The sequence below is a fragment of the Stegastes partitus genome, unplaced genomic scaffold, assembly GCF_000690725.1.
Source record: "Stegastes partitus isolate 25-593 unplaced genomic scaffold, Stegastes_partitus-1.0.2 Scaffold63, whole genome shotgun sequence".
Classification (NCBI taxonomy): domain Eukaryota; kingdom Metazoa; phylum Chordata; class Actinopteri; family Pomacentridae; genus Stegastes; species Stegastes partitus.
This window is the reverse complement of record NW_007577794.1, coordinates 268,242-295,506: the sequence shown is the minus strand read 5'-3', so window position 1 is coordinate 295,506 and position 27,265 is coordinate 268,242. Positions and strand designations below refer to the sequence as shown.

General features: G+C 39.8%; 1 protein-coding gene across 1 annotated transcript in view; it reads left to right on the top strand.

The window, feature by feature from the left end:
* ptprdb (protein tyrosine phosphatase receptor type Db) overlaps nucleotides 1-27,265 on the top strand; it is a 162,447-nt gene that overhangs the window by 91,064 nt on the left and 44,118 nt on the right. Inside the window, exons 5-9 of the mRNA XM_008275996.1 lie at nucleotides 173-322; nucleotides 12,120-12,265; nucleotides 14,343-14,484; nucleotides 22,233-22,421; nucleotides 23,787-23,795. Of these exons, the coding sequence (XP_008274218.1) occupies nucleotides 238-322; nucleotides 12,120-12,265; nucleotides 14,343-14,484; nucleotides 22,233-22,421; nucleotides 23,787-23,795 (571 nt within the window). The 5' untranslated portion in view covers nucleotides 173-237. The remainder of the gene's footprint in view (nucleotides 1-172; nucleotides 323-12,119; nucleotides 12,266-14,342; nucleotides 14,485-22,232; nucleotides 22,422-23,786; nucleotides 23,796-27,265) is intronic.

The window sequence follows — 27,265 nt, the reverse complement described above, 5'->3', positions numbered from 1 at the left end:
TGTGTGTGTGTGTGTGTGTGTGTGTGTGTGTGTGTGTGTGTGCGCACGTGTGTCTGTCTGTGTGTGTGCTCACAGACTATATGATGTCTGAAATTCTCTTAATTTGGACTTTTCTCTAATGATTGCATTTTCTTTTTCTTCCTCTCCTTGCACTCCCTGCTTCTCTCCCCAGGTTGTGAGGGCCTGTTTCTATCGTCCTGTCATACAGTGAGGCAGTGAGCTCACGGTGGATACAGCATGCATGTGTCGACATATCCCATGATGAACTCTGCCAGTCCAGGCCTACTCCTCCTCAGCTTCCTCTTCTTAGCTGATGCTGACTGTGAGTCCTTTCACACTTTTTCCATTTACGTATGATCTCACACACACACACACACACACACACACACACAAACACACCTACTCACCCACATGCAGCACTGTGGAAAAGCTTGAGGCACTTCATTGTGCCACACAACAGTGACCAGAAACAATATCTTCAGTGACAAGAAGAACGAGGTAGCCTGCAACAGATGGTTTTGTGACCTAATCTCAGTATCAGTTAGTCAGTCTGAGATTGCATGAACAGACAGAAGCAATTGAGGCAGCCTAAATCCACAGAAGCGCTGTGGAAAGTTCTGCAAGATACATGGAACAACTGACTTGTCAAGTAGCATGAAAAAATTGTGCCCAGAGAGGAGATGGGGCTGTTTTAGAGCATGGAAACATCAAATATTGTACAGATGTAGGTTTTTAGTGTTTACTTTACTTTATATGAAGCAAACTGATAAATAAAAACTGATTGTTTTTGAAAGCTTCTACATTTCATATGCTTTTTGACAGTACTATATACAATACATGCATTAAGAAAAACGATTAAATAAAATATCCGCTCACCTATCTTTTGAAGACACATACTGTGGCCTGATTTTGTTTTACAATCCACTCCAGATATCACAACACTACGACTACGTATGATTGTGTGTGTTCGTCAGTGTGTCTGTATGAGTGTCTGTTTGGTAGAAGGTTTGATATGGGGCCAGCTGTTTTTGTCCATCCCAGTATTACTTGGCATGGATAGACAGACCACATATGGCAAATCAGATAATTTCCCTACTGCTTGTGTGATTGTGTTTGTACCATGTGCCTATGCGTGTCTGTGTGTGTGAACCCTCGTAACATCGTCCCATCCTTGTCAGATGTATTTCTCAAGTAAGTTTACATGCACATTAGTATACTGGTCATGAGTTGTATCCTGCTTACAATTACGGCTGCAAATAATAATTATTTTCATCAGGAAAGCAAATTACCGTATTGATTGCTTTCCTGATTATTTGTTTCGTCTATAAAAGGTCAGATTTTCGCAGAGACTAATGCCATGTCCTCAAAACGCTGCCATGTTGAACCAACATTCCAAAAGCTAAAAATATTCCGTTTACTATCATGTAAGGCATATTAGCTCAGTGAAGGGTGGAAATTTTGAATTTTTGGCATTTGTTCAATAAAAAAACACAAACAATAATAAAAAAAAATTACAAAAACAGGCAAATTTCTGCAAAAAAAAAAAAACACTTGCAAATATTCTGTCACCAGAAAAATATATTTAAGCTACCTAGAAAAATGGCCATTAAAACACATACCTATGTCACTCTAAGTATACACTATATTAAGAATATCTCAATGAAGCCGTTGTATTGCTTTTATATTGCTCTCTCCAGCCACTAGACCGCTTTGGTAAAAACAATACCTCCCAGAACACAGTGGTTGCTGCTCTACCACTGCTACAATTGATTAGTTTGTGTTATTGTGTGACTTTTCTGTTTTAACATGTTAGATTGGATCCTAACCAGCGTATTAAAACACCAAACTAATTAATCAACCTATTCCTCTGTCCCGGTGCTCCGTTCTGCCTCTCCAACTGCAGTTGTGCAGACCACCATCTACTGTAGGTACAACATTGTGGATATATATATGTATGTATAGTGGATATATATATTTTCGATATTGATATTATTATCAATGGATAAGTACCTCATACAACCCTACTTCAAAACCCCAAATGAACTAGACATCTTTTTTCTACAATAACTGACTTAACTCACTTAACGGTCTGGATTTCTGGACAGTGACGCACTTTCTGAGTTCTGCTGGCTTTGACCTTTTCCTCTTATCACCCATCTTAATGGAAGACAACAGCATCAGGCATCAGGCGGCAGTCAATTTATCACCACACTGCTAATCATATTTTTTTCAGACCTCTGACTGACAACCCATGACTCCGGTTGAAGATGCACCTTACACACAGCTGCTGACGATGATCAGAACATGACTAAGTCTTTACGCGCCAAAGATGCTTTCAAAATTGTAATTGCCATTATAAGTACCCCAGCTTCCTCAAATCCTATAGATAAGAGCTTATTTGGGTTTCTGAAACCAGAATATGACAAGCTAATTCATTAAGGAGATATTCCAAAAACCTGATCATTACTGGGATACGTGTGTGCTTGGAAACATACTTAACAAGAATTTCTGTCTGTTTAAGAAAAAAAGTCTTCTCTCTCAATTTATCATCTTGATGATTTGCAGTTGGGATTTGAATTGTGTTACAGTGGTGATGATTTAGGTTGAGACTAAGCATGAAAGGTATGAAACAGAAAAGCGACGTGGGAGGACTGGAAGCTGGAAAAGTCAGAAAGGGAATACTGTAAGAGTGAGAGGGGGCAGACAGTCAAGCTCTGTTGACATCTATTGATCGCTTGAGTATCCAGTAAAATTTTGATTTGCATATTTGCTTTAAAAATTCTATTAGTGTATGATGAGAATATTTGTAAAATAAGGTAGGTGAAACATGCACAGCATAGCCTGCTTGTTGGAGGGAAAGTGCAGTGTAGTTTCAGGCTTGTGGTTGCACAACGTTGAACATACATCATCGCCGCCCTGTAAAGGAGTCATACATATGCACTAGGCTACTGTAATGGCACGCAAGTATAGGCTTGAGGTAGCCATTTCCGTCATTCATTGTTTAAAAGTACACATCCACAAACCATTCTTGTTTTCCTTTCAGCCTCCTGCCCTCGCGTCCCATGTGTAAGTTTGAGGGTTGGCCAGTAAAGGCCCAGTCATCCATCAAAACGATGATGCTCCCAGACGTCCTCTATGAGGGTTAGGGGAGCAGCACAGATGCAACAAGGGTGGAAAGGATTCATGCTCTGTCTGTATTTTTTCCTTTTTCCCCTGCCCTTGTCTCGTTCACTGTGACTTTCTTCATTGCTCTTTTCTTGCTCGCTTTCTGCCTCTTCTCGGCACATCCATATAATCTGGCGAGAAAGGAGGGACAGAGGGCTTGAGGGGGGAAAAGGGAGGAAGGGCTGTTCTTTTCTCTTTTTATCTCATTGTGTATGACGTTCGGTGCCTCTTTTAATATCAACAGGAGGGATTCAGAGATTTGAACGTTGAAAATTCAAACAGAGGCTGCCGGGACACTGACATCTTTGCTGCTTGTCACGTGTCTACATGTTTTGAAATGTTAAATGCACTCTATAAAATTGCTTTCACTTGTGCTTATCTTCACTTAAACTTAATGTTGAATGAATGGTACACATTTAAAGTATAAGAGTTTTGCCAAAATAGCGGAAAATTTTAGAGTTATCCGTCTGTTTCTCTGGCATAAGTTTTTGTCAAACTTTACAACATCAACACAGATGTGATACACTCATGTACACACTGGTAGACTGAGGGTATTAAAATGCAATCAAATGGAACAACATCCCATGTGCATAGTTGGAATCCTTGCATGACTTCACCATATGTGCATTCTGCAGAGAAGTGCTGGCATAGTGCAAGCAGCGCGCTGAGCTTCGCACGTGTGAATGCAGTTTTTTTTGTTTCTTTTTCTTTTTTCAAATTCTCCCTCTTTTACTCTCCAGCCCATCCCTTGCCACCATTTTTGTTTCCCAGAGTGTTTGTGTGCGCGTGCGTGCATATGATATCTATCTGGTGGATTAAGAGTAATGCCCTGATCCTGTCACAAACTAGGCCACTGCTCCATGTACGCAGCGAGATGCCCTGTGCGAGAAGCTGCATCTCTCCACATGTCATTCAGGGTGATGGGGAACACTGCAACAACAGGGTTCTTTTCTGCTGACCCTCGTTTGCCCCGAAATCAACAAGCCATTGCCCCTCCCCTTGTGGCTTCCATGTAACAATAAAAAATTCCAACTGAAATACAACCTGGCGTGTGTGCAACACAACACAACAAATCAACTCATTTTTCAGAGGCTTACAGTAGGGGAAGCACTGCGGAGTTGCAACCCGGCGCTTTAGTAAGCAGACTGTACATTTCGAAACCAAGCAAGAGTGGTTTAGGATTCTGCCCAAGGAGGCTCTTGGTAATGTGAAACTCTTTACCCTCAGCTTGCATCACATCATTTATGTGCTGTATAAGCTGTGCATTTCCCATTTTCCTATCCTCACAGTTTGATTTAAAAAAAAAAAAAAACACAGGGAGTCAGTAAACTCAATTTTAAATTTTTTACAGTTACTTAAAATATGACCTTTTCATACGTGACATATTAGGCCTGTGTACAACACTGGAAACACAGCACTTGCTCATGTGGTGACTGATTGACCTGTCAAAATTGAAACATATTTCCAGCACTCGCATGGCCCTCGGGCTAAAACGTAGTTGGTTCAATCTCCCACAATGACAGCGTGGCTACTTTTGCTTACTTTGAGAGTCCTTGAGCAAGGCAGCATACATCACCTGCATGGACAAAAGTTATTTTTTGTTTACTTGCAAGTATTTAATTCAGAGTCCTCAGCGTGTGAGGTCAAGTTGCTATAAAAAGCAATGTGCTCGGCTGCAATCACAAGGCAGGCTTTTTTTTGTGAATCCTCTATGACTAACATTTGTTTTTTGAAATTTCTAAAAATAATTATTATACATGTTAGTATAATGGAAATGGACTGTACTCTGTTACAGTCCTGTAGACAAACCAGTGCGCACATTATAGTGATTTATATTTATATATTTCTATAGACTTAGGGATTAGACTGAGATAAGTATCTAGTTCCATGCATGCTTTATTGTTCCTTGTTACTGATGGATGACGTACTGTCAGGATTCACTGGAATGAGATGAAGAAGTAAAGTCACAAAGGTTAAAGGGTTCCCCTGTGGGATTTGTTAAGGGTGTGAAAGACATTCAAGGTATTTTCTTAGATGGATTGTGTTTCCTGTTCTGTGATTGATTGATATTGCTTGACTCACTGAAAAAGCAAATAAAAGGCAAGATCCTGGCTGATGTTATTGCCTATAACTTCAGTACAAAATGTCAAAGTATCAACACCCGCTGGTGGGAGTTTAGGCCATGATGAAGGCACTGGGTGATTTCTCCTGTATGCTGGGTACTGATGATCAAATGACCAAGAGGCCTCCAGGGTTACAGGTCAGCTCCTTAGATTGTAACGGTTATTTTTTTCTTTGGTACATGACCCTTTTTACGTGCATGGGCCATAAGTGAAGAAACCTTTAAATGGAGCTCCACATACAAAACCATAGAAGATATATTCACTTATATATTTACTTTAGATCAGCAGATCAGCAGCACTCTTTTACCTCCCTGTTCGGTACAAAACAGGAAACAGCAGTTGCTTCACTTACCTGACCATAAACACTGAACAGGCACATTTAAAATTAAGTAAGATAATTAAAAATAAAGTAAGATATTAAATCATGTTTATTTAAACTAAAACAAAAACCAATGTGTAAAAACAACAGTTAGTGTTCTTTCAGGTAGGTTCTTCTGATTATAAGGCACATAACCCCGCATAAAGCTACAGAGGGTTGGGTTTACACTTCAATTTCTGTAAGGATTAATACAAATAATGTAAATTTTAGAGTCACAGATAGACAAATTTCTTTGCCTTTGGCTGGAGCTGGTGTAGCTCATCAAGAATACAATTACACTAAGTGTATTTTAAATTCTTAACATTTTTGTGGGTGCTTCACAGTGCTTCTCTAAATCTTTTTTGTTGTTTATTTGTAATTGATTTTATAAATGGCAGATTAAAGGAGGCCTAAAGTCAGTCTTTACACAAGTGATTGTGTAAATTGTGCTCCCCTTTATTAAAAATTTAAAAAAAGAGCAACTGGGTGAGTGTAAGGACAGGAAACGTCACAAAATTGTATACATTTTGTGGATGTTCTATGTTGTTAAACTAAGACATTATATAAATAAATAATAATTTTAAAAAAACATAATTGGAGGTTTTTTTTTTTTTGCCTTAAGCCAATGGGAGAGTTAACATGGTTAGACAGTGTTTATTTGAAATAAAAGAAAATAAATCTGCTCAGACACAGCAAAAAATTCAACAGTGATGTTGAGTAAGGAATATAAGAAATGAGCCTAACTCGTTTTTAATTAAAGTGCTACTTATCAACTGAACTAATTTCCGACAATATCTGAATAATTCATGCTATATTTTCCGGAATGATTTATTGTATTGTATTAAAATTCAGCTCCAGCGATGATGCTCAGGCTCATATGGAATATAGCATTAAAATAAATAAATATTTTCTATCAAGAGCGCAAATATTTCTCCACAGAAGGTGACAGAAATGGGCCACATCACAACTAACAAAGAAAGTTTCAAATGCCAAGGTCACGTTGTGTAATTTTAACTGTTTACTGCTCACACTGGCATGAGAGGCCTCATATTCTAGGTGGAGGGTGCAAGAAAAATAACTTCATAGGACAGTTTGGACTCTCTCACTATGTTCTCTGTTGTTGTATATTATTGTCAAACCGTGAGCAAGACAGATTAGACTGAGAGTTTGTGTAGATGAGAAGAAAAATGAAGCAGCTGCCAAAGCTTCTCAGCGTGCTGCATCACTGGCCTTCAGCACTGAAGCTATTAGCAGCTAGCATAGCTGTGCGCCCATCTGTGAGTAACACAATCTGACTACCTTAGCTTAGCATTAGCTTAGCAGGTGCAGTCGCCTGTGAAGAGGCCTGGATAGCATTAGCTTAGCTCCAATGCAGTCGGGCAGTGGTGTGTGAGTAATGCACTGCAACCAGCACTGAAAAAACCCTCTGTTCATCTTTATGGGAAGCCAGCTCTGACCCAGTAAAGTTGTGTACCCAGTGGGTAGCCCATGTGTTTCTAATGACCTGTGTATAAAAGAAGATCCTGTTTGATTAATTCCTCCCCTTGTGTTTCTAACAAATTAACCCTGATTAATTCGGCACTAGCCAGACCCTGCAGCGGCTATGGTGGCTAAGTGTCAGGCTAATTGGACATGCATTACTAACGGCCATAAAAGTGCATATTATCTTTTGCTGTTGGAGCAGCGTACAAATGATAATGTCATAGTAATGCTTGGTGACGTAGGGTGGAGATTGTCCAGAAAACCGCAGGCCTTTACGCCAGAGTGAAGATCACAAGCGTGCAGTTTTAAATAAAAACTGTGTTTGAGTTAAATAATCCTATTCTTCTTCTTATATGGTTTAGATAGACACTTAAACTTTGTGAAACGCGAATAACGTCTTATTTTAATGCAAATTTTTATCAAATGTTACGGCACTTAGTTGCGTATAATTTAATTTTCCATGTTGAAATAGCCCATTTTGCCAAATGTTTTCCAATTAACGCTTATGTGTTCTGCAAAAGGATGATAGCTGTCTCTGTGTTTATTGGCCCCAGCAATCCAATTTCATTACTGGGACGAAAGCAAGCAGCTGATAATTCGCTCCTAATGTGTCGGTTTGATGTTAATGTGTTTTAAGTTATGATTCTGGCCAGCTGCCTACCCACTCTCAAGGCTGACTATCATGGCCCTGGCTCGGTCCCTTATATTGGCCTTGTTCCTCAACTTGTTTGACAAGCCTGATTCAGTTTTCATTTAGGGAGTCATCATCTAACCACCCACAGCCACACACAATGCTTTGCAGCTGGATCTCTCTTCAGCGAGGACTGTAAAATACTCCTCACATGCCTAACTATAGAGACGCACATACTCACACACAAATGTGAGTACAGATGCTTGGCATGATCCAGATTAGCTTCTTTTAGATATGATCAAAACTTCCAACATATGGACAGGGATGCTAACCAACATTTTACATTCACGTGAGCACGTGTCCTCATATAGACCGAGAAACACCCGGGATTATCTGTGAACATGTCCGTAGAGGATACTGAATTGATCAGAGAGGTCAATAACCATCTTCTTCCTCTGAGAAATGATCTGCGTTTTTAAGCCGTGAGCAGAACAAAAAACAAGCATTCAGCACACGGCAGCTAGCATTACCGTCTGCTCCATTTAGCTGAAACTATTCTCTTTTAATAATGAAAACTCAGCTTACTCATTCTGTGTTTTTATCTTAGATTTTATACTCTGTTGTTAATCCAGCATCTCTGATAATCCAGCATCCCTGATTGAGGGCGCACAGTAGGAAGCCAGGGGGTGCACAGTGGGCAACGTTTTGCAATTTTTTAAAAAGGTGTCCAGAAATCAGTTTGGATCACTTAACAAAGTGCTCCTTCAAAATATATTACACAAATATCTGATCTCAATGGTATTTTGTTTCATGGACATTAATATAGTCAAAGCAGAGTATTTCTTATTCAAATTAGATTCATTGAAGTAACATTTTCTCAGGTTTTCTGAATCTTAGTTGTTATCAAATGGAGGACATCTAAGATAAAACATACATTATTTTGTAAAATTTCTGTTTAATAAAAAACTATATAACTATCTTTCTTCAAACCTGAGACGTACATCTTTCCCAATTATTTCCATCTGCTTTTCCCACCGAAAATGAAGTTGCCATTCTCAGAGTTACACTCTTTCCTAATCTTGATACACCATATCTGTAAATCATGCTCCCTGAAGGTTTGTTCCAGCATCTGTTCTTACAAACTCGATCTCTCTCGCTGTGTCCCTCTAGGTTAAGACAGCATCTGCCAGCTACAATATGTCCCTGTAGTCTCCTCCACAGTGCTATTAGCTTCCTGAGTCTCACTATTTGTCTTTTCAAAGTGCTACTCCAGTGATTCTCCATCACCCAATTACAATTTGTCCCAAAACTGTGCTACATTTGTCATGGTTTACAAAATTAAAACTGACGAAAACAGTCAATAATCAGAGAAGTATAGCAGGGATCCGTCAGCAGGTTTTACCCGTAATAAAAATGGATGTTAGAATTTTTTAAAAGAAAAATTAGGACACAGTTGTTCTGTGTTTGATTTTGAAATTCAGAAAAAGGCATCAAGATGGTCTTTTCACCCTGGAAGTTTATCACACATCTTCAGAAGTGACTCGAAAGCGGTGCAGAGAGGGGAGCTGACTGCGTAATCCCTGCCATCTGTTGTGTAGATCAGATCCCACTATATGGTGACCTGTATGTCGGCCACCCTCCTTCCACCCCACACACACACTCGTACCAAAAGAGGAAGGATTGTTACTGTCTAATTCCATCTAAATCTCTCTATGTGGACCACTCGATAGTTTACCCTTCGTGTATCATGTGGAGGGAAAAGGAGGAGGCTGTTGTGGAACACCTGGCGGCACGCATCAACACCTCTGTGACTGCTGCCAACAAGTTTTTTTACATTTTATGTCTGTAAAATAATAAACCTGCATGCGTGTCTTGCCTTCCCCGAAATATCTACAAATATTTAGGTGCCCTTTTAAGCTTTGGCCCCCTCTGCTTTGACCCAAATGTCAGTGCTTAATCATCAGCATTTAATCATCTTGGATGAGAGCTGAAATGTCTCCAAGAGCCAAAAAGACGAGATCTACTGAACCACTTACAGGAAAAGCTGAACATTTAGGACAGCGTAAAGAAGGTCGGCAAGTATAGAAGAAGGGGATGAATTCAGAGGGAAAAAAAGTGGTGAAATGAGTAGAATAGAGAAAGGCGAAATCAAGGAAAAAGCGAATAAGGAGGAGAGCTCAAAAGAGAGGGGAGGAGAGAAATTATTGAGGAGAGGAATTGCGAGAGAGAGTTGGGAGAAGTGTGGAGCATACGGTTGCATCCCCCACTTTCACCCCCCCTTCATAAAGTCAGTCAATGTGACAGGAAGACTTATATAACACCCCAGAGATGGAGGGAGGAGATGGGGAAAGAGTAACAAGGAGGAGGATGAAAGAGGGAGCAAGGAGAGCAGCTGTGAAGCGGCAGAAAGAAGTGATGCAGTGGCAAAGAATTAGGAATGGGGTAGAGAGATAAAGAGGCAAAATATAAGACACAGAGAATCTAAGACAATTAAACAGGATATGTATGAAGAGTGATCAGGGCGAGAGTGATAAAGAGAAGGGGGGAGAGATAAAACATAAAAAAAAGAAAGAAAAAAAAAAAGCAATTGAAAGATCTACCATGCCTTTTAGTATGGCTCTGCTGGCTTTACACTTTTCATTTGTTTTGTGGGGGAGAGATTAGCAAGAGGATTAAGAGAGAGATTCTCCCGCTCCTCATTCTTTCTCTTTTTCCCTCAGCCTCCCTCTCAGATGGGCTCACACATTTGCTCGCTCATCCATGCATCACGCACACACATACGTCACAATGGCATGCATGTAGAAAATGATCTGCGTGCTGCGATATACTGTACATATCACGACCACAAAAGAAACCTTTTTTTTTTTTTGTATATATTCATCTGTAGGCTGTTTTGTCTCCAAAAACTGTCAAAAAATGAAAAATTACCATCACAATTTTCCAGAGCTTCCCAAAGAGCCGTTTTTTATTGCTTGAAAATTACACATTTAACATAAAAGCTGTATAAAAAAACAAAAAAAAAAACAAAGCTGATCTGCAGATTCTCACATTTTAGAAGCACCCTGGTGAATGCATTAGCAGAATGATGGTCAGTCGGTTGGCAAATTATTTAATCGGCTAATCGTTTGGCACCGGATGAGCTCGCACAAACACACTCTCCCATACAGGTGCACAGTGTCTGTAGATGAATGTAAATTGGCGTGGATGAAAAAGTAAACTGACACGCGCACACACACTGTTTTATTCAGTCATTGAGGTAAATTTGGCGGTGAGCCAGCGAGGTGTAGAGGTGATTGGGCAGCTTGGGGCTCTCTGTGTTTGCCAGTACATCTGGCTCACTCACTCTCCATCTCACCCTCTGTGTCTCCCCCCTTCCCTCTCGCTGTCTCTTCCTCCCTCTCATCTTCCTCTCTCTCTCTCCATCTGTCTCTCTCACTCGTTCCTTTTATCTCATTCGGTCCTCTGTTCATTTCTCCCCACTCTTTCGTCACACGCTTTCTCTCGTTTTTTTTTTTTTTTTTCTCCCCTTCTCTGAAAGGCTTTTTCTCCCTTTTCTCCCTCCCTCCTTTTAAACAGCAAAAAGCAATTTCTCTCCCTTTGTCAGGGCGGTTGGCGGTAAGCCCTTAAGTAGGGATTTTCTGGTTTGGCTGGAATGCCATTAGGCGAGCTGGTGGTGACGTGCCGTGACTGACGTGCCGAATCTTTTTGATGTCGTGATGTCACAATCCAGCGGAGGCTGTGGTTATGATATTGTTGGCGTCCCCGGAACGAGGGGCTTTAGTGGTCATGTCAGGAGTAAGTCTTCATAAATCCTTTATGGCACAGAAATATTAAGCTTCTTTGGTGGTACAGGGACAGAGGGAAAACATGGTGGTACGTGCACACACGTGTATAGAAAAAAGACGCACGCACAGACAGACACAAAGCCACCCACATGCACATCTAAGCTGAAAGATGTGTTGGAGGTGAATAAGTACTCCAAGAAGTGGTTCACACTGTAACACAGAGACACACTCCCAAAACAATTGCATTGTTGAAACCTTTTTACAGACTGTGTCATTGTTCTTCACTTTTTCACTTTAACTGCATGACACACACAACCTGCATCCCCTGTTCACACACAACAAAGATCTCAAGCATCACTGTTACAGATGTGTGAGTAGAAGATTATTGTAACATATTGAGTGCCGTTCCAGTGTTTACATGTGTTTAGAAAAGCATAATATTCCATTAGTGAATGACTGCATGTGTGCAAATGTGTTGTCATGTGAAGACTGTTGGATACCGCTCCATCACAACTTCCTCCTGGACTTGTTGGCATGTGCATGCACACAGACTAACTTTTGATCTTTCCTCACAGCGCCCCCCAGATTCACACGAACCCCAGAGGACCAGACAGGAGTCCAGGGAGGAGTAGCTTCCTTTGTGTGCCAGGCCTCCGGGGAACCGCAGCCCAAGATTGTCTGGAACAAGAAAGGCAAAAAAGTCAGCAACCAGAGATTTGAGGTACGATGCTGTGATACTAGTAAGTACAATGGGAATGGGTTCACATCCCACAATAGCGCCACAGCAGAGGTTCACTGGAAGCTGTGCTGATGGTCACACAGTGAACTGAAGCAGGAGGACTGCTGCTGTTGTTGTCAGTTCTTGTTTGTGTTTTCCTGCTGGTATGTTCTTCTTACACTCTTCTCACAGCACACATCTAGACTGGTTAAACTAATAATATTAAACATGGCTGTAAACACTGATTAATTATTACTTTATTGACAGAAAATTAGTCTGCAACTGTTCTGATAATCAGCTGCAAAAAGGATTCATTTGAATTATGGAAAATGCAGATGGAGCCACAAGACAGATGTTCTGATTAAATAAACAACATGTAAAATGTTAATCTGCAAGCCTTAGAGATGCTTGTAGGCGCATACTTTGTTTGTGGACAGAGCCAGGTTAGCTGTGTTCAGTAGATTTTATGACAAGTGAACTGTATCCTGGCTATATGGTTCATATTTAATGGATATATAGAGGAGATGGATACCCTGTATATTACCCCCAGCTAGAAAGTGGGAAAGCTTATTTTCAAAATGTCAGACTAGTCCTCCTAAAACCTTTTATAGCTCAAATGTCAAACACTATATAGTCCTGGCTCATCAGTTGTGAGGGTTTGTTATTCTTTGGATTTTAGACCATTGATGCGACAAATATTTAAAGACGCTGGCCTTCATTTTCTGACATTTTACACACCAATCAATCAATTAATCAAGTGAACAAATGGCAAATTTGTAAAGAATAAAAAATGAAAAAAAATAAGCTGTTTTACATTTAGGTTGTAGTAGCCACTTCCAAAGTATAAAGTCTAAATACAACAGAACCATCACCAGTGTTTCTGCCCACTGATATTTTTTGCGATGAAAGTTGACATTTAAGTCGATAGTGAGTGCTGTGCTTTGTTTTCTTGTATTTATCATTATATATAGCCACATGAACAGTTTGCATATAGAGTCAAAATTTTACCTGTAAAGATTTGATCAGTTTCCATCCTTTCTGTATTTGTACTCCAAAGGTTGTGCAGGTGTGTGAAATGCTCTCTGTTCCAACTCTTTCATATGTCAGATGAAGCCTTGGGCTACAGTATATGAGATTTTTTATATGATCAGCCTTATTAGTTTCCCAGAGGCTCAAACCTTTGATTTATTTCCACACCTCACAAGTCACTCTGAGATGGAGATGTTGAATCAGCCTCGTTCCTGCTCAGCCAGCGTCACCCTGAGCTCAGGGTGCTTTTTCACTTTAATAAGTCTGGTTTCCTCCCAGGTTTAAGTTCATCTTGGTGTCCTCCTGTTTGTGATTAAATCACTCCAGGAGATATTTTATTTTTTTAATCCAGACTATATAAGCTCAGGGTACCTGCTGTATATTTTTTCTTTGCTGTCCTGTTGGTCAGGACTTGTTGTAGGATTTATTTTTTATTGGATTTCAGTCAGTGGAAGCCCTTCCCAGAATTCAAAATCCAGATCAATTACATGCTTGTATTAAGCTTATGCAAGAGCAGTTGTATTGCAAAATCCAGTAGCTCTGAAAAATCCAAAGTTATTACAAATCTGAACAGGACAAGAGAAATATTCTACTACATTCTTTCAACGCAGTCGAAGTTACTTCAGTGGAGCGTGTGTGAAGTGCTTCTGATTTTAATGTGTGTAGTGACTGATGTTACACTTTGGATTCGGTTTTCCTCACTAAATTAAAAACTGAGAAAAGACCTTAAAAACTTTTTTCCCTCTGCAAATTACTGTTTATCTCTGAGCTGCAAACTTTGTTGAAGATAAAATTAAAACCAAACAGCAACACCCGTCTGAGTCCAATGTTTCAGCTACATTTGAGCAAATTTGCTGTGACATTACAATATTTTAAAGCTTAATTCAAAAGTGCAAGTTATATTTTCAGTGACTGCATGCCAAAGATACCTGTGAAACTTGTGCTTTCCAGTAAAAAAAAAAAAAAAAGCAACTTTTTTCAGCTCACGCATCATTTGATCCATTAAAGAAATATTCATTTTAGCTGCTTTAACAAATTTCCCCAACAACAGGTTATAGAGTTTGACGATGGATCCGGCTCGGTCCTGAGGATTCAGCCACTGAGAACCCCCAGAGATGAGGCAATTTATGAATGTCACGCCTCCAACTCAGCAGGAGAGATTACTGCCTCCACCAGACTCAGTGTGTTAAGAGGTCAGTGTGAACGCACACACAATCTGTGCCTCCATGCAGCTGTCACACATCTTATTTCACATTTATTATCTAAACTGGCAATGAATTTGTTCATAAAACACTATAATACACAATAAATAATAAATTTGCACTTGTAAAGCCATTTTCAAGTGTTCTATTGCTTCATGATTAACTCATAATTAACTGTCATCAATAACTGCTATAAGCAAATAGCAAATCACTGGCAATATATACATGAAATCATATTTACATTCTATTATGCTGGTATCAAGAGTATTCTTTCAGCATTATCATGTTTTAATGAATTGTGAACATATTAATGTTTTAACAGTTTTAACCTTTTAAGATCTTCTTTTTTTTTTTTTTTTTTGCTCCTGTTTTATTTTCACTCACTGTGAGTTTATTTTTCTCTTTAATACAGTCTTGCCCCTCTATGGAAACAGCGCAATCATGACTCAAAGTAGAGAGAAATTTAATGATGTCCTTTGAGCAGTATGATGCAATTATAGTGCCATAAATCATAGAAAAAGAAAAAAATGTAAGTTGAATTTATAAATCTACATTTACAACATTTGTGTTTTTCGAAATGACCATAATTCATACAATACTGAAAAAAATGATGGCTTTTTATACTATGAATATTTACATATTTAATTTGTTGCTATAGTTGTCTCCTATCTGCTTACTATGGAAACACAACCAACAGTTCAGCTGAAAGTCCCTGAATTTTTGTCATGTCACTGTTGCTTGCTGTCGAGTCATTGATGTTTTCCCAGTTGTGCTGAGAAGAATCTGGTTTGTGCAGAGGGTTTATTTTTGAAGAATTTTTGAATGAAACATTTATAAGGGATTTTTTAAAAAGTTGTCACAGTTTTAAGATTCGATTTGGATGATTTTTCCAACAAAACACTAAGTCACAGATGGAAAGTCAGGTGAATTACTTTCTATGTAAAGGGTGTGTTTCTGGCGATTTTTAAAAGTTAACATGTTCTTTCACTCTGCTACAAACACAGTGAGGATTCTTCAATATGCCTGATCATTTATCCCAAAATATGATTCTGGCTATGTTATAAAGATGTTAATAGCAGTTCATTAACTGTTTATATACTAGTTATACATGCATCATATTCATATTGTATGTAAGAATATAGCTGCAGTAAAAAAAAAAAAAAAGAAAGAAACTCTGATGGTGACATTTGTAGCTTGTTTTTATACACTGTAAGCATTTGGTTTTGTAACTGTAGCAATTCCTTGAAGTACCTTAAAAGTATAATCCGGTAATAATCAAGATTTGCACAGTTAATGTTATATTTTTCTGTCACTTTTCTTGTACCTTAAAAACTATTTATGTCGAAGAAACTGGAAGGTCGGAGGATGTTTCTTCAAATATGGATATGCAAGTGTAAGCACGGATCGACTGCGGTAGACGGTTTAGTGTTAGCAAGAGTCCATTAATGCAGATAGTGATGTTAGTGTTAGTGGAGTCCATTAGGAGAACATTATGTACCGGTAGTTTGAAGCTCAAGAGTGTCTTAGTGAGTGAAGTTGCTCAAGTGTGGATAATCACATCGCCTGCCTTTACAGTACGTGCTCGTGGGGAAAGGACGTGCAGCCTATTGTTCCACCATCTCATCTCTTTCTCTCTCGTCTTCCCTCTCATCTCTCTGAGGGGTAATAACAGAGTTTGCAGTTCGTCCGCCAGTCTCTTGTCTTTCTGTCTCGTCTGTCTGTGTTTGTTGTTTTCCCAAGTCCATTCCCTCTTACTCTTTATTGTGCTCTTCCCCTTTTCCGCCCTTTTTATGCACATTCCGCCTTTTCCTTATCTCCCACTCCCTCTGTCTCTCCACATGCTCCTAGGTCCACTACACAGCAACCTCTAAATTATTCACGTCAGACCACTCTTTGCATCTTCTGTGCTGTTCCGCTCCATCCATCCAGAATTTTTCCTGTCTCACATGGTCGTCTTTTGTACGCGTGTGTGCGTGCGCACTTGTCTGTCCGTGTGAGTGCATGCAGGCGTGCTCACTTCCACATGTACATCTGCTTTGTGCTCTTGCTTATGTTTCTTTGCATCTATTTTTGATCTTCCTTCTCCGCTTGATGGAAGCTCCGATCCACTCGTCTCCAATTTTTCATTTTTTTTCATCGAGAACATTACCACTCAAGCACATGCACACAGGCAACACACACACACAAACAGACATATCCTCAATCTAAGACAGTCAGCCTTTATGTAGTGATTAGCCTCTTTCTATTCCTCTGAGGAGTCATTGTGTTGTGGATGAATAAGGGGCCACCTGGGAGCAGCTAATAGTCCCCGATAGACTGTCAGTCCAAATGTCAGCTACAAAGTACACACGTGTGCAAATAAATGCACACACGCTTACACAGGCACACACACACACACACACACACTCACACACACACACACAGTCTTGTCAGTCATGTGTCCTTGTCCCTCCCTGGCTCTCTAAAGGCACCAAAGCTCCAGTGACTGACTGACTGACTGACTGTCTGACAGGAGGGATCCGGTGTTAAGGTCAGCCGGCTTAATTACTGAGGATTAGAACCAGGCTAATTGAAATCTTGGCTCCCAGTAAATGGCTGTGATTGGCAATGGCTGAAATAATAATGAAGCTGAGAGCAATTATATGCTTTAGTATCCATTGTACAGTCTGATACTGTATAATTCATGGCTCAAGAAAAACGTTTTGTGTGTCTGAAGGGATGTTTGATAAGCACTTGAGTCCAAAAAATTAAGTTGTAAATAAAGTTTTAGTGTTCTGACTAATTCATATTCTTTAATTTGTGTTAAAGGACAACAAAGCGCCTGTATACCTTATCTGACAGCGAGTTTTACAATGTAAAAGTCACTCATTCACTGATTTACACACACACCAATGAAAGCAGAGCCATAGGCGTGAGCAGTCTGCTGATCAAACAGGTTGCAAACGAGCCAGAGCTTTAGCCCAACTACCTAAATTACCTTTATTTTAAGGTGAAACTGAGTGTGAGTGCAGCAAGGTCAAAGTGGTCCATAAACTGTGGTGGACAATGACTTTACCCTAAGAATGATATAAATTCTAATAAATCTAGAGTTTATTGAAGGCCTGAAGTTGTATTAAATGTAACTATGCTTTAATTATATCCTTTGTACTATACATAGGATCGTACATATTATTATTTATCATCATATCACATATACTCTTTACCACTACTCAATGTGTGGTTGTTATTAAGTACAAACTGTGGTCTCAAAAAATAGACCAGAGTTAAATTAGTTTCTCTCTAAAATAGTCTCAGCAAAAAAAGTTAACATGTAAGAAACACAAACAATTTCAGCAGCACAGTTGTGTTGTTTTGGATTGCATTGAAGTATGTTATGCTTGCATTAATGATATAAGAATCATTCCCTACAGTTTATCCTCTGAGTCAGTCATGACTGACAGAAACAGGTTTGTTTGCAGGTGCACACGTTACACTTGGGCTTCTGAAACAGCAGCCAGCTCATTCTTTAGTTCCCATGAAGACCAGACAGTCCCCCAGATTTACTGATGACAAACCCAGAACGCAGTGTGTGTGTGTGTGTGTGTGTGTGTGTGTGTGTGTGTGTGTGTGTGTGTGTGTGTATTTCATTTCGGGTCTTGCATAAGGAAGACAGTGTTCGCACAGCAGTTCCCATGATTGCGAGACTGGGCTTTTCTGTGAGCTGTGAAATTATCTGGATGGCTCACAGTGGAAACAGTGAAGCGGGAGCACATCCAAATGAAACAGTGTGATGTGTGCGAAGCTCCATCAACAAGGGAGTGTAGGGTTACGCATCTGCCCTGACCTCAGGGGGTTCTTAGCTGTTACTGCTCCCTCAAGCACACACACGCGCGCGAATGTACACGCACATGCCGCTCCGTCCCAAACACACTGGGGTGTTGGTTACACCTGTCCCCATGATGGATGGTGGAAAGCCGGTTATGTGCGCGTGTGTATGTGCTTCAGTTCATTGAATCTGCCCTCACTTTCACTTACATTGCTTCATACCTTGTCAACTTTAAATTAAAAAAATGTTTTGTTTTGGTCTGCGTCTTTGTGTTGTTTTGTGCACGTGTGTTCATACGTTTCCACCAGCAGTTCCACCACTGCAACTGTTTTTTTTCTGTGCACATGTGAGCGGTTGCAGAAAAGGGTAGGAGAGAGAGATGCATGATCTTGGGGAGTAGCACTGGAACTGTGCATCCTCAATGTTCAGTGCAGTGTCCCACCCCAGGTAGATGAAATAGAATGCATTATTCCTGCCTACAAGGGGCTGGCTTTGAAGTAAGCGTTTGCATAATGAAAGCGGAGAGAATCAGGATTGTTATGCTGTATAGGTCCCTTGTGCTCTCTCTCTCTCCCCGTCTATCCCTCTCTTGCTCTCTCACTTGCTCTCTCTGTTTTCCTCTCTGTCACTCTTCTTTGTCCCGCTCTATTGTAATCTAGTCTCCTCTTTTCTCCTTTACTCTTTCAGTTTTTTTTTTTTGTTGCACTTTTGCCCTCTTTCACCACCCACGCACACAGACACACTCATGCACACAAACACCTTCTCATCTTGTTCTCTTGGTTTATTATGTCCATGTTTCCATTTGTCGGGCATTGTGATTGATTGAAACCGGAGCTGTTAAAAGGCCACACACGCACTCGCGAAAACCGGCAGCTCACGACCCATCGGCTATGGTTCGATGGGCTAGTACCAGAATTAGCATCTCCTTGGCGAGATTCAGTGCTAGGATTTCCCGTTAATGAGGCTCTGTTTGGTGGAGAGGGATAAAGTCACAAGGGATTGTGGGTAAAAAAAAAAAAAAAAAAGAGGGGGGTGGGGGATTAAAATAGACTGCCTTCTAGATCAAATACAGTGCAGGAACACGTAGGAACACACGCTCCTTGCTCATCTGACTTTTTTTTCACCATGTCTGTCTTTATCCACTTTATTATGGATGACTCATGAATCTGACATTTTACCTCGCAGTTTCAAAGTGCAGCCTTGAACAAAGTTTAGAATTTGTTTTTTTTTTTAAATGATTTGCTCTGCACCTATTTGATGAAGGTTGGATACAGTGTCTTTTCAGTTCAGTCATCTTTGATCCCCTATGTCCTCGAAGCATTGTCCCCTCCCTTCTCTTAAGTCTCTCACTTCAGTTGAATAAAGTTTGATCGCTGCCTTTGATTTTCCTCTATCACAGTGGAATGACTCTCTGTTTGATTAAATTGCCTCAGATCATCTATGAATTCACATCTGATTTGCCATCCCCAAAAGGGCGCAAGTCCCAGTGGATATGTCTTTATTGGATTCACCGTTTTGTTTTTTTTGTGGTTTTTTTTATGCAATGGGTGAACTTCCAGAGAAGGTTCTTGCAACAGACAGAGGTACAAAAAAAGTAGCGTTCAACTGCTACTGAATCCCAGCAGAATAGGGGATTTGATTTTCAGTTGATTCTTATTCAAAGAGCAGTGGCCTAAAGCTTTAGTGAGTTTGTCAGGTAGAATGAAATGTTACTTATTCTTTTTGGCCCCGCTATTGGATTCTTTAAAAGTCTTGCCTCTGGTCTTGAGGCTGATGCGAAACATATTTTGACATAAATTGAATCTAAATTTGACTCTTGCACTTGGCCAGCCAGTTTCCCTTAAAACCCTTTGACACTAGACTGGTAACTGAACCTGCTTGGTGTGAGTTCAGCGTTTAAGCTGTGCCCCCTCAGCTTTCCAGCATCATGTTATGTGTTATATCGAACGCAGACTGCCCGCTGTGTGAGGGCTTTCGCAATGCACTCGCATGCACCACACAAAGATGTACGGGGTAATTGGAGGTAACAGTTTGAGACTTGGGGAAATATAATTGTTTGCGTTCATGCTGAGAGTTCGACGGGAGGGTTGACACCACTCACAAGTGGTCAGCAGGTGGTTAGCCTAGCTTAGCATGACAACAAACAGGGGAAAACAACAAGCCTGGCTCTGCAAGAAGGCTGGCAGCAGCTTAAAAAACTCAAATTAAAAATCTAAAAATGATAACAGACCATAAAGAGCTTCAACAATTAGAGAAGAGTTTCATCAAGGCAACAGAGAAAGTACTAATCCTCTGAACGCAAAGCATGTGTGGGTGTTTTTGGCTCCTGTCACATTTTATCTCACTGTGGCTCATTTTTTGCTGCGCAATAAAGCCAGCACCTCCATAGAAACAGCACAACCATGGCTACAAGTAGAAAAAAGTCAAAAATGCCTTTTGTGTAATATGACACAAAGCTATGTCATATATTCCCACAGATGTTGCCAATACTGGGGGAAAAAATGGTGGCGTCACACACTACAGATATTTTAGAACTTCCATTTTTAATTAGTTTCTACTTTTCTCTTATCTGTTGCGTGTATACACATCCTGCAGCTCAACCTAAAAGCCCCTGGATTGTTGTCATGTGACTGTTGGTACCAGCTGATTTACTTTTCTTGGTTGTGCTGAGGTGCACAGAATTTTATGTTTTTTACAGAATGTAGTCAGAGCAAGTGATTAATTTTTACCGAAATATTAAATGAGACATGTAGAACAAAGTGATTTGGATGGAATATCATGATTTCCAACTTGAATTTTAATAATTTCCCACCTGAACAAGAATTCATGCATGATTAGTTAAAAACTAAATTGTGATAGTGTAGTTTGGGCTTCTTTTTTATTTTTTTTAAAGAATGACAGGCTTTCAAATCAGCTACCAGATTTTGTGGTTTAGAGGGTTAACTCGTGTAAACATATATTACTTTTCACAAGACTTTTATGACTGTGCTAACCAAGTATTAATTTTAAAGGGGAAAAATGTTTCAGTTTAGTTTCAGTTAGCATAAATGTTACTTTGTTTTATCATGAACTGCATGTTGAGCCTGTGGAAAGTCTCTTCCCTATCAGTCCCAATGGTAAGTCTATACTAATTGCAGAAGGTAAGGGGCTGATACAGCAGAATACAGACTAACCTGCTACTGAAGGCCCAAATATTAGTGCACTGTAAAAAAAGCTGGCCAAACCCATTTTTGTCAAACCAATAAAGCACTGATGACAGGAAAAAATGGTAGTTACAAGAACCATTAAGGACTGGCTTTAGCGATGACAAACTGCTACAGTTTATATGAAAGCCAGTAGGGCATTTCCATTTATAACGCTTTGTGGGAAATTCCCAGAAGGATGAAGCTTTGTAATATTTCCATCAAGATATTATCCCAGTTTATCCTATGTAGAAGGGAGTTCTTACTAATCCTCAGACATGTGGACGTCCTATCTGCTTGTACAGAGAATGATACGCAGGGTGTGTGTACATGTATTTGCGTTTAAGGCAAAGAACCCCACAAATAGGATTAAAAATTCATGTAGAGCTGATGTTTAGAATATTTATCACTATCAAAAACCAAGTTTAGCATAGTTATCACTTACATGCTTCTCTGAAAAACATGCTGTGATTCACAGATCATGAATATTTACATAAAAATAAGTAGTGTTTACACATACTTGACCAAATCCAGTGAAAGCAGATGTAAAGTCTTGTATGAAAATTATTGCAGTATCTTCGTTTTATACTGAATAGGGTCAAAAATCTTCCCATTTTGAATCAAATGTAAAAATGACTAGATTGTAAACATAACTGGTTGTGTAGAAGGTGATTGTGATTGTGGGAGCATGTGAGAACCACTGTTCTGTCGTACCAGGTTGAAGATTTGACTCGTATATTTGATATTTCCAGAGGACCAGCTGCCCTCTGGGTTTCCCACCATTGACATGGGTCCCCAGCTGAAAGTGGTGGAGCGTTCTCGGACTGCCACCATGCTCTGTGCTGCTAGCGGCAACCCTGACCCAGAAATTACCTGGTTCAAGGATTTCCTGCCGGTTAACACATCCAATAACAACGGACGCATCAAACAGCTCCGCTCAGGTAACCAGCGCTTTTATCCCTCCATTCTTCTCCCTCCCTTCAATCCCGGCTTTTATTTCCTCCTCAAGGTTTTTCCCTCCTACTTTGCTTTTATCCCCCCCTCTCAATATCCCCCTTATCCTCCCTCTGCCCNAGACCAGACTCTTGGCTCTGGATTCTCATTTCCCTCCAACATGAATTCATAATTATTGCTTTGGTCTCCCCCCTTTCTTTTTTCTTTTTTTTTTTACTTCTGTTCCTACAAAGTTTCTGTTATTCTTGCCCTCGTTCACCCCTTTTCTTATTGCTCTTCCACACTCCTCCCGCCGTGGTTTCTGGCTGTATTTTTCAGCTGCTTCTCTCTGTTGCTGCTGTGGTCTGAGCTGACTGTGAATGGTTGCCAACCCTTCTAAACGCTTTCAGGCCTTTTTTTAAAGTGAACTCCCAACTTTTATCCAAACTCTCTGAGGACTTCCTTTGCAAATCACTATCACAAAAGGTTTTAATTTTTCTCATGGTAGTGCTTCTGACAAGCATCAGTGAACTTCATGTCTCAAGTCAAAGCTCAACAAATCCCTCTACTGATTGGATTTGCAACCAGGTGATGGTGGTGTGTGCAAAAGGAATTGCCTCTCTAATATACCTCACTGCTGTGACTAAACAATCAAATAACCTTGTTTTTCCTAATTTCTTGGAAAGCGTTTCTTGCGTGGAAGCGAAATTGACTTCCAGAAAATTGCATCCATGTTATTTGAGGAAATGCGCTGACAGAATTTAGTAAACTCAGTGATAAATTACTTGGAAAAACACACAGACAGCAGATTGGCTTCCACTCAAGCCCCCCCAGTTTATTTCACTGTTATTTTTGATAGCCACAGTAGTGTGTAAAATCCCAACTTGTCATAAAGTCCCGTCCCTCTTCAGTCCTCCTTCTGCTTCCAATGGCCAACTCTGGACCCAAAACCCCTTTTCTTGTGATTGGACACCCAATTCTCTGGCTTCTTTATTGATATCAACCTCTTTGTTTATGACCCTGTTTATTTTTTAATGATCTGGCTCAGCCTTTAATGCGCTGCTTAGGATCCCCTTTTTATATTTATTTTACAAAGAAAATAGATTAAAGTTATATCCAAAACAATGTTACAATATAAAATGTCATAGATTTGATATGTTAGCCTCGTTGATTACATGTGATGATTACAAAATAGTTGATATTTTAAAGTTCTGTGTAGATACTCAATATCATGACTTTTTTTATTGTTTCTATGGAGTTCCAGCACTTTTTCAAGGTGTTTCTACTAAGTCGACTCCTCTGTGTAACCAATGGTCCGATTGTAATGCCATGTCTATGCTGTTTCTTTTCTCTTTGTATCTTTTTAACCACAGAGTCCTTTGGTAAGTGCTTCTGTTCCAAGGCCCACACCCTCACTGTCCACTTCTCTATATACTGTTCACTAATGTTGCTACTGTTGCTGCTACTGCTCACCTTTACAAATACTGCGGTGTTTTTAGAGTGCATGGCACGCATTTTACTAACTGTCACACACGAGGCACTGAGGTATACACACTGCAGGCACACATTCATATTGTTCTGGTTAAAGACACATACAGCATAAAGACACATGGATATGAATAACACATGTACAAACACATACCTCTGTCACCGTAAACGTAGCTGGCCTCACCCTCACCTGTGCACCTGCAACCTTTCCACACCCAAAGAATTATAACTTTCTCCTCACACTCACCTATTTACTTTTCCACTCTTTCACTTACTCAATTATTCTTCCCCTCACTCACTCACTCTGTCATTCACTCACCCACTTACTCTCCCCACTCTGCTGTATAGAGTTACCAGTCAATAAGCCATCAGCCGTCAGCTCCAGATAGCTGTTAGGTTTGCCTCTAGTGGAGCCGGAGTTGGGAAATCAATGGCGGCCAGGTTTCTAGACACTGACTCTACAGTGTAGTATGTACTCTATATACTGAACCGGGTCGCTGCACAGTAGATGTTGGGTGCAGTTTTTTAGATCAGTATATTAAATCTTAGCCAGGTTTAGTCCTTTTAAAATCCACTTTTCAGTACTTTTACACTGCAGCCCAGTCTTTTGTAATAAATACAGGGTAATTTTGCAATAAACTGCTGTCGTTTGCACTTGTTTAGCTGCAGTCACTTACCACTTGAATATGCCTAACCTATACAAGTACAAACCTAGCGTGCGATCACTTAAGCTTAGAGACAAAGCTAGACTTCTTTAGAGTTTTAGAGCCTCAATTAGTGAGATGACAGAAGTGAGTCATGACCTATTTTTGTTTTATGAGTTAATCATTTAGATATTTTTAAAGGAAAAATGCCAAATAATCATAGATTCCAGTGTCTTAAATGGGAGTATTTCCTGCTTCTCTCTATTTTGAACAATTTGTAGGACAATGCAAGCAATTTTAAGGCACACTGGTTTCTGGTAAATTGCGACGCTATCCTCTGACATACTAATATTTTGCTTAGACTTGCTTAGCTTTTGTTTCACTCATGTTTTTCAGTATTGCGTTGTCCTTTTCAAATGGCATCGTTATTCCCAGTGTTAATTGTAAAGATTTTGTAATTTTTGTGTTGCAGAACGCTAGTTGCACATATTTTAAAAGGCAGCACAGTTCTTGTGGCTGCATCATATTCTGTGTTGTGCTCGACTGCCATGAGGCAGACTTTAGTGTCTTTAACAATGGACTGCTCTCTCTTTGAATTTTGATGTTTGCTTTAAGATTTGGAATCCACAAATACCCTCTTGCTCTTTGATTCTAACGGCCTGAGACATCAACTTGACATTTACAGCTGAAGTTTTAGATGTTGTAGTTGAAAATTTCTCTGCTGTCAGACTCAGCTGAAAGCACTTTGACTTGATGGGGCCTTTTTTTGTGCCAGTGCAGCAACAAGCACCCCAATGGTTTGATAATTTTTGAGTTTGCGCTGAGAAGTTTTCATGGAACCACACTGTTTTGATTTCATCAATAAGAGCAAACAAAATAGATCAGTGATAGAGCAATGCTAGAAATGTGTGCATTTAAAAAAAACTGATTTCTTGTGTGCAAGCTGTACATATCCACCAATTTGCACAGTATGTCTTTTCAAACTATCTTTTTAGTGGAAGTAACATTTCATGTTTTATCCTTGAATCCCATTAAATGTTGTGTCACATTTAACAGCGTGACGTAACCAGTAATGGCGTGAGCTATTGTGGAAATAAAACTGCAATAGCTTGGATTGATGGAGCCACATAAATGGATTAATTAGCATTTTTATTGTTTGTTTCTATTATTATTGTTCAAGTTAAGTAAAAATACCACACCATCTGCCTTTTGCTGCAGATTTGATGTGTTATATGTTCAGGATGTGCCATTCTGCACCATCCACACAATAATCACATTTCCCAGACAAGCCTCTTGCCGTCTTTTTGAGCTGTTGTCATCATGCGTCAATATAATTGGCACAGATGTTTCAGAGCGACAAGACCTAGATGTGACTGGCTAAGAGTGAATTTATTAATCACAACACAACCTCCTATTTCTATTCCACTTCAGCCAGCCTGTGTGCACTTTGCAAAATAGGAAGTGCTTGTGTCATTAAAAAAGGGCCTGATGTCATATTGTCTAACTATTGCCCATTATGAGGGAGATTTCAAAACATATAATCAGGGGGGATAATACAATGCAAATGTTGGAGAGTGCCTGTTTTTTAAAAGTATTGACGAGTGGATTTTTTTCCTTGAAGAATAGATTTAATATTTACCTATAATATTATATCTAGACTTTATGCAACTAGCAGGATTAGTCTTGGGTTTAAGCCATTTCAAGGACAAGACTAGTGTAAAACTCAGCTCAGTTGATGTACTTAGAGTCCACCTCTTAGACACCCAGATGAGAGCAGAGCAGACACTACCCCACTCCTACAGCTACATCTGCCTCTGCTGCAAGTCAATGAAGTCAAATCAATAACCCATCTCCTTATAGCTCTGTCACTGTCTGTCACTCTATCTAGGATCTGTTTTTTTTTCTCTTCTCAGGCTTATTCTGTCTTTATTTACTCTGTCTTTTTCTTTTATGCCTCCTCTTCTTCTCACTCTTTCAAGATCTATATTTTGAGACTTTCTCTCTAATTTGATTCTTCTCCTCTTCAAGTTATCTTTTCCCTGACCCCCCACCCCCAAGTTTCCTCCCTCCCTTATCCCCTGCTCCTTCTGTGGTACTAACATTTTCTTCTTCTTCTCCTTCTCTAATCTCGTGCATTCATTGCCCACTCAGGTGGCACGCCCATACGAGGTAAGACTGCTGGGAGGACCAACATGACACAGTGGCCCGATTCCTTTTCGACCCCTTGTTCCTACTTGTCTCACAGATCTAAAAAGCAGTTCTGGGTGGGTTAATCAATATGGGGTTTAGTCCAAAAGACTCTGCCATATTGGTGATACTCATCCAACTTCTTCAGATCTGCAGTAGGTGCAAGAGGAGGAATTGGAGTTGAGCAAGCAATTCATTACTATACTACAACTATCACCCTCCCTTCTTCTCATCGTTCATCCTCTCTTCGTCCTTTTATTTTTCCATCTCAGCCTCAGCATTCACTCTATAACACAGAAATCCATTGCTTCCTTCCTCATCATATTGTGATCTCTCCTCTGTATCCATCCGTTCAACATCATTTAACTTTTTACATCTACTTTGTTTCCAATCTAAAGCATGACGTGTTTACAACTTGGATTTATTTCTTTGTTGCTTATTCGAGGTGAAAAAGCACACTCACTTCTACCTCTGTTTGTTGCTTTTTTTAATATATGTATATATGTGTATATATATATATATATATATATATA